General features: G+C 31.6%; 1 protein-coding gene across 1 annotated transcript; it reads right to left on the reverse strand.

The window, feature by feature from the left end:
• Window positions 1-737: 737 nt before the first annotated feature.
• LOC111700725 (uncharacterized) lies at window positions 738-5,085 on the reverse strand. Its single transcript, XM_023471738.1, has 7 exons — window positions 4,997-5,085; window positions 4,079-4,120; window positions 3,411-3,493; window positions 3,036-3,110; window positions 2,458-2,519; window positions 1,726-1,804; window positions 738-903 (listed from the first exon to the last, which is right to left on the reverse strand). The coding sequence occupies exons 1-7, from the start codon at window positions 5,051-5,053 to the stop codon at window positions 825-827; spliced, it is 477 nt and encodes a 158-aa protein (XP_023327506.1). The 5' UTR covers window positions 5,054-5,085; the 3' UTR covers window positions 738-824.
• Window positions 5,086-8,617: the final 3,532 nt, after the last annotated feature.

The following is an 8,617-nucleotide window of genomic DNA, read 5'->3' on the forward strand; positions in this document are numbered from 1 at the left end:
ATATTAGTATTCTAAGGCATCTGTCTAACAAGATACAACTCAATCACGAACTATTCCGTTCAAATATACTTTAGTCAATATCAAACCGGAAACGACTATATTAGTATTCTAAGGCATCTGTCTAACAAGATACAACTCAATCACGAACTTTTCCGTTCAAATATACTTTAGTCAATATCAAACCGGATACGACTATATTAGTATTCTAAGGCATCTGTCTTACAAGATACAACTCAATCACGAACTATTCCGTTCAAATATACTTTAGTCAATATCAAACCGGATACGACTATATTAGTATTCTAAGGCATCTGTCTAACAAGATACAACTCAATCACGAACTATTCCTTTCACCAATATTGAAAATCCAGCTATTTTTTTTATAAAATCTGCAAATTTTTGTTTGTTTTTGTTATACAATGTATACAAAGAGAAAATTAGCCCAATTGAAATAGAAGATGGGCATAAAGCGCCCTAAAAGCCTAGAAACTTAAAAATGCCTGACACTAGAGCGTTCACTCCTGTTCATTTTCCAAACTTAATAAATGATCCTGGTGAAAATTTAAAAAATATAAATCAATAATAATAATTCATAACTTTTTATTATCTTTAAGACTCAGATATAAAATTGGCTTACTTAAAAAGTCCTTGAACAATGGATGTAATGAAATTTTTATCTATTACTGTTGACATAGACATGAATAGGTATGACGTTGTATACAATGAACACATAAATATCATATTTTGAAACACAAATCTTTATTCAAGGAGTTCAATTAACCATGATTTTTACACCTAAAGTTAACAATGTTCCTTATCTTGTTTTAAAAGAGGCTGGATTCTGCAGTTATTGGTCCTTTTTGTCCTTGGTACATAGAAGACACCTCTCTTATGTATTGATTTCTGAAAATAAAAAGACAGTAGGCGTAATGTTAAGTGTGCCCCCTTTCCTCCAGCTGTAATTTAACAGTATCACCATGTACTACCCCATTTATAATATCAAATTATGGCTTTTAGCTGGGTTTAATTTCAATTTCTCGATTAATTCTGGGATTAACCCTATCCCAGCTGGGGTACTTGAAAACCAGGATATACTGGGGGGAGGGGGGTCAATCCCATGTTTGATGTCCAAATATGATGAAAGATGCGTCACTGGAAAGCTCTTCAGCTCTACTTTGAGAATCTGCAAAAAAATGCAAATTTGCACAAATTCTTTTTTTTTTTGCGAATTCCAGTTATATACCGTGAAACCCTCAATAACGAATACATCGAAAGAATTCATCAAATGTCGTATTCTTCCATTTCTGATAATGGAATGTTGCAGATATTTAGTTTTTTAATAAAATGATTATATGGAACTCTTAAAAACTGTTCCCGCATATTCATGGATATTTATTTATTTTCGCAAATACTGAAATTTACGTAAAATAGTATAAGACTCATTGAAAAATTGTCAAGCCACATTTGATAAATTCTTCCGATGTATTCGTTATTAAGGGTTTCACTGTAGTAAAAAATGCAAAAAAGCCCTTTGTTGACTTTGCAAAAAAATTGCAAAATTTGAAATTTGGGCCTTGCTGGAAACCATATTTTCATATGTGCATTGCATGCACATAGACTTCCTTTGAAGCTACTGTTTCTCATGAAATGTGTCTTAAGTTAAAATCCAAAGTCTTGATTTACAGTGGACACCTGTATGATGTATTTACTGGTTACATCGACTACCTGATAAGTGTTGAAGTTCTTTTATCAGGAATAGTTTCAGAGTTCTTAGATTGCCTCAGCATCTCATTCTTCGTATGAACTGAATATATTTTAGTCAATAATTTTTTATTAAAATATTTTTTTTTTACATTTATGTTTTGATACATTTTGGCTACAATTTTTTGTTTTGCCAAATTGTTTAACCATAATTAAGGTTTTAAAGTAAGGTTTTAAAGTTTTAGATTGTCATATTAAAAGGGCCTGAATTTGAGAGTCTAAATCCACAAAAAAAAATAAGAATTTAAATATAGAATACATATAAAAAACCTAACAAAAAGTAAAAAAACAACAACAACAAAAAACATTGATTTGATGGGCAATAATGCTTGCTTTAAAGTAAGGGTTACCATGATTATTAACCATGGGTTCTTTAATGTACTGTAGCTTGTATCCAATAAATACGACCGAACCTATCTGGTCAATTTTATTATTCCAGTAAAGGTTATTTATTGGATGTTTAAAGTTGGAAATTTTTGTTTGAAAAATATGCAGACATTTTTTTATTATTGAAAATGCACAAAATTAAACAGAAAATACACGAGAAGCAGAGTATATAATGGCGACTTGATAAACAACACAAAAGTTATATTGTTACTATGCAATGCGACGAGGCAATAAGCTCCATGTAATCCTAGTATTTAAAATAATGTGTTTTCAATAAACGGTATGAAAATTTAAAAGTTTAACACACACCTGTTTGTGAGTTCATCTCTTTAATCTTCTTGGCTCCGTACCGTGAAAGGAAATCGCCAATTCTGGAAAATTATCAAAATTGTAATTCTTTGTTGAATTCGGTTAAAAGAAATACCGTAAATTTATTACACCTCTCCCTACAGTCTGAGCAAGAGCTAATAAAATGCAAGAATATTTTAGATTAACATAAGTTTCTTCCCTTAAGAAACAATTGGAAATAACCGATATTTGTTTAACGTTTTGTTAACAAACGTTGCAGTAATTTAAAATAATTTAATAAGCAGTTAGTAAATTAGTTGATAACGAATTTTTAAAAGTATAATATGAAAATTACTTAATTCTTAGTAATCTAATTTTGTTCTGCACAAATTTTTTTTGAATCCTTATGAATATTTTTCTTGTGACTTTGATTGCGGTTTCAGAACGATATTGGGAAAAAATCCCTCGGGAATTTATTTTTCTTTTTTCTCTAACTTTTTTCTTAGAATTTTAATTGATTATACACTTTTTCTGGTGGTTTTATTTCACAGAGTTTTTTATATCTTTCCGATGGCTTTATTTGATGGATTTTAGCATACCTGGGCACTTTAAACCCTAGATCTTCTACATTACAGTTCATCAGATCCTGAGAGCTAGGCATACGTACAGGCTCTCTAAAATAAAAACCGGTTAAAAAATATTATGTGCATACCCAAATATGTCACCCCGTGTCGTGAATCCTTTCACGCCTAGTTTGTAGTGTAATGTTTTCACCAAGTTTGGACTATAATTTACTCACCTAGTTTGTTCTGTATTGTAATCACCTAGTTTGTACTGTAATGTTCTCACCTAGGTTGTACTGTAATGTACTCACCTAGTTTGTATTATATTTCACTCGCCTAGTTTGTACTTTGGTGTACTCACCTAGTTCTTACTTTGGTGTACTCACCTAGTTTGGACTATATTGTACTTACCTAGTTTGTACTGTAATGTACTTCATTGCGATGGTTTCTGTACGCCCTGTATTATCCTTGTTGTTTATGTACTCAATCATTGGCTGATAAACAATATTTAAACAAATTAGTTTCCGAAGAAGTTTTCGTCGATTAACATTGTTTTACAGAATTAAATGATTATTATTAAATAAAATAATGAGGTTTGTTGTGAACATAATTTTATTGACCTTGAATTTTATTCTCAACATTGATACATACAAAGTTTACAAATAACCTTTCCATACAGGGTTACTTACTACGGATTAGTCTGTAAAGACGACCCAAAATTTTAAAAATATGACGATTTGACGCTTGATTTTTCTTTCTGCATTCAATTAAGTATTTTGATGGTTTAATAAATGATTAAAAACAAATATACACAAGTTTTTGCCCATAAGGAACTATGCATGCAAGAAAACGTACAATCGTCTCTGAAATCTCATCCCTTGTGGGTAACCCTGTACAGCGTAGTAAAAAGAAAGAAAGAAGATGACAATTATTCCAATAGTTTTGGAAACCACGGCATAAAAAAGTTTTCAAATTAAAAAAGAAACAATGTATTACAAAATGTAAGATTTAAAAAAAAAATTCCAATAATATTTCTTATAAAGATAAAAAGTAAAAATTAACGTTATTGTTTCTCTTGCCTGGTAATAATATTCTCCGCACAATCTGTTTATATCGTAAACCTGTGTTAGATATCAAATATACACAATATTAAAGGGACTGACTCCGGATTTAAAACTTTACCCTTACCAGTAGAGTTTCTGGCTTGAAAACTGTTTAGTTGTGATAATTTCTACGTTTTTTATGAAGCAAGCAATTCGCAAGTCACTTTTGAAGAATATCCACAAATGGAAACAATCAGCTTTCAAAAACAAAAAACATGAATATCAGACAAAGCTTTTCAAGGTACTGTTGTGAATTGGATATGCCACATTATCAATAAAGTACTTCTTAAAATAAGGTTTTAGATTAGAATATGATAAGTAATCAGTTTCTTTTTCTTTCTTTCATCTTAAGTTTTGATGTAAAATTATGCAGACTAGTTATTTAGTGAAAAATTGAAATAGACTGAAAACTGTAGAAGCCCAACTAATACAGATCGCTTAATCTAAATATTCACTATGACCACTTTTGATATTGTTCTCTAATTTTTTCTATATTGGCCTCTCTGATTGATTGAATTTTAAGACATCTTCCCGGATAAAACCTTAAACCTTAAATTTATCTTAACAAAAAATAAGATCAAGCTTTGATCTTGATATTCCGCAATGCTAAAGTTTTCAGAGGCCAAATTTTAAGAATTTGAGCCGCGGCTTAAATTTAAGCCGAGGCTCAAATTTTGTTGGTAGCACTTAAATTTGTATTAAATTTTTCAAAGATTTAAGCCGACGTTCAATTAAAACCAGTTTTTCTGGGATTTTAGACGCGACTTAACTTCATTAAATTCGGACACAGTTCTAATAGTACTTAATTATTTTTGTTTCTCAGTGTTTTGCCATCAAAGAAAATTTGAAATGCTTAAAAATGAATTTGTCCTGAAACGTGAATAATTTATATTCCTTAATTCTTGGTTTAGTCCAGGGCTTACGTGGATTAATATTGTGTCTGGAGGCCATTTTATATTCTAAATTGACAAATTCTTTAAATTTTTTAAATTTTCTTAATAAAAAAGCTGTCACGACTCACGATTTACAGAAATACGTCTCTTAAAAACAAAAATAAGCATCCAAATATTACACAAGATACACAACTATTTAAGTTAAGCGATACAACTTTGATCAAAATAATAATAAGAATGATAAAAGTAAGGCTAAATAGGATAAAGGTAATATCTATAATAAAAAATAATGAAGATAATAATATTAAAACATTATGATCAATCTGTATATAACCCTGCTATTTAAATATAATAAAAACCACCATGTATAATTACTAAAATTATGATTATTTTTGCTATTGGGAAATTAAATATAAAGTGTATAACTAGCCGAGGTAAACTGATTAAACTGTGGATTCTAGGAGGTGTGGGGGGACAGTGCCCATAAATGCGTGTGGGCGGGGGTTGGGGATTCTGCCCAGTTTCCAGTCATTGCAATCAAATCTTTTTGTTAGACTCTAAATAGTTTGTAAGGGTCGCATAGCTTTGAAACATTTAGTAGCAGCCTGTACAAAATACTTTGATGTTAAAAGGAAAGAAAATTTTCAAAATTCAACATTTTTAGTAATATTTTTGTTTAATATTACTTACACATAAAGAGAAATATTTTATAGAATTTATACATTTAATTCAGTATTTTTTTTAAGTGAGAAAATTTAATGAAAGATTATTATACAGAGAGTAAATTCTATTTTTTTTACTTCGACTGAATTTTTTTAGACACATTTAGGTCAGATAAAAGTGTGTTAGGGTTGAGTAGAAGGGGGGGGGATTCAAGTTCTGATCAAGAGAAAGAACAGGATTGTACTCAGCTGAATTTGATGATTCAGCTCGTTGTATTTTTGTATTTATTTTACGATTTTAACAAAATAAAATTTTATTTATTCTAGGTATGTGTAACAATATAAATAAAGTTGTGTGCCTCTTTGGATGTCTGTCTACTTCTTTTGATTGTTTGTCCGATCATAACTCAGGATCCCCTGGACTGATTTGCCTCAAATTTTCATTGAAGAACTCGGAAGAGGGACGGGCATGCTTGGTTTTGAAATTCTAAGTTGAATGTGTCGATTTTTATTGGGAAAAATAGCTAAAATCGTAATTTACGACCAAGTGGGGGAAAACAGCGTGAGTAATTATAAGTATCCTGGTTAACACTGGGCTTCCAAGCTAAATATCTTGTTTAATAAAAGTATAAAAGAGAGGTAAATACGCATTAAGTCCTGTATTAATGTTCTTTAAATTTAATATGCTTTTAAGCTTTTTTTGGTTGTTGCATTTTCATATTGCACATATTTTATATCATGCATCATCTGTTAAGACGGGACCGACTCTATACTCCTGGCGAGGCTCACAGTGATAAAAAAGTTGCAAACTCTGACGCAAAATTCGATGAGAATTTGCAAATTACTTTTTATAAACTAAAGTTGAAAATGAAAAATGAAAAGTCCAGGGCCACAGCAAACTAAAAGGGATTTTATGAGGTCAAATTAAATTGCAAGTAGTTGCGACAATTTAAAGTTGATCCAATTTTAAAAATCGATGCAACTTTTCATGGCACTCTGGATCAATGTGGGTTAGGCCAGTCTGTTATCGGTTTAACCTGATCAGTGATCATCAAATGCGTGGATTTTAATATGTCCGAAATCCGAATGTAAAACCCCAAATATACACTTTTACGGAAAATATCAAACCATGAGTTTATCAATTACTACTTTTTAGCTGAAGTTATGGAAACAAGACGTTAAGGCCACAAAACTACACTAAAGTAAACTTGAGTTAGTATGATAAAACAAAGGTGAAAGTTTAGCAACATTTTAAAGTTGATTCCAGTATTAAAATTTAATGCATAACTTTCATAATTGCCTGAATCAATGCTTTAATTTTCTTGTTTTTAAGCTTAACAGTTTTTGGCATGAAAACGTTTTGTTTTGATTTTTGAAAGATTGTGATCATCCGCCACTCCTAGATTTCTGTTATACAGTTTCTCAAAGCAGCAAATTCCTGCATAAGTCAGCTAGAGATGATCATCGTTTATTGTTAGCGAACGAAATTTTTAAAAACGAATTACATTTTGTGACTGAAGTTGTCGTTCAAACAGAAAATTAACGATGGATCAGAAATTTAAAATCGATATTTTTTTAATGAAGTCAAACATGTTTTCACTGAACGAACTAATTTTCTAAAAGCTTGTAAAAAATCTATAATTTTTTTACAAGACGAACGATTTTTGGAACAAACGAAATAAACTTTCTTTAATGATAGGAAAAAACGAACGAAATAGGATGTTCGTGAGTGACGAACGCAGGAAATAAAAACAGACAGAAAGCGTCCATCTCTATGCAGAACTAAGTACATCCTGGAGTACTTAATAAGCAAAACGCGTCCATCTCTACGCAAGCCTAAAATATGGCTAAGTACATCCTGGAGTACTTAATCTTGGGATTAAGTATGGATTTCCGAATTATGCAAACCCTTGAATTTATTCAATTCCTCTTCGATATCACTGTATGGTAATCATGCAGTGGTTCCGACTTACCATGCACTTCGTGGTACCGTTCGGGTTACAATTTTTTTGCAAACCAAACTATTCAAAAAAAAAATTTAGTGTGAAAGAATTCTGCAGTTTTTCTGATATGTAAATATTTCTTAGCTAAGAAGAATGAAATGTTGAGAACAATTTTGGTGGTCTTCAATCTCCTCCCCTCGGACTACCTCCCCTTTAATAGGGGGGGGGGCGTCCCCTTCCCTGGAAAAACGCCCCCTGGAAATATTAGGATTGGAGGAGAAGATGGGGAGATCAGGGGCGGCTTATGATATTTTACAAAGGGGTGGGTAAATAATTGAAATATAGCGCTTCGCACCGAATTTCCCCACCCCTGTTTTTTTACAGGTAAATTTTATGTCAAAATCATGACCAGAGCTAGATGGGCGGAAGATGGATAGTGTGTTAACATAATTTAGACTATTAATTAAAAATCTACATTTTGATGGAAAAATTTGAAACTATTTTTAAAAATCGAAATTAAAGGACTAAAAGGGACCTTCTCTCTCTTTCTGCGCTCCCTTTTTCTTTGCTAACCCTCAATCTCCATTCCCCCTGTTTACCACCCCGCACCCTCCTTTCCTCGGACCTCTCCATACCGTCTTCCCTAATAATAGAAACATATATACACAGTTACTTCAAACAAAGTAAATTGAACTATTGCATGTTTTCAATCCTAGATTCTCTAATGGAAGAGCCATCGAGAGAGAAAAAATTGGTTTTACTTTGGTAAGGAACTGCATAAATTTGAAAATTGTATACTTTTACACAAAGTTGTAGCGTTACTGTCCAGTTGGCAGTAGGGCTGGGTGTCGTTCCTTGGGAACGATCGTTCTATCACAGGAACAAACAGAACGAAACATAACAGAATGAAACATAACAGAGAAGAAGGAAGAGACTGATTTCAAAAAGTAGGAACATGTTCAGCACTAGTTGGTAGTGATAGTGTTGTTTTTGAATGAATTGCAATAGGGAGATATA

This window comes from Eurytemora carolleeae, unplaced genomic scaffold, assembly GCF_000591075.1.
Source record: "Eurytemora carolleeae unplaced genomic scaffold, Eaff_2.0 scaffold418, whole genome shotgun sequence".
NCBI lineage: Eukaryota > Metazoa > Arthropoda > Copepoda > Calanoida > Temoridae > Eurytemora > Eurytemora carolleeae.

Bases quoted from the DNA above. Each gene is read 5' to 3' on its own strand.
- LOC111700725 (XM_023471738.1), bottom strand. From the start codon at position 5,053: ATGGCCTCCAGACACAATATTAATCCACGTAAGCCCTGGACTAAACCA. The intron at 2,520-3,035 runs GTATGCTAAAAT...ATAATTTTCCAG, and splicing joins CTAGGGTTTAAAGTGCCCAG to AATTGGCGATTTCCTTTCAC. The intron at 904-1,725 runs GTAGTCGATGTA...TTTTATTTTCAG, and splicing joins AGAACTTCAACACTTATCAG to AAATCAATACATAAGAGAGG.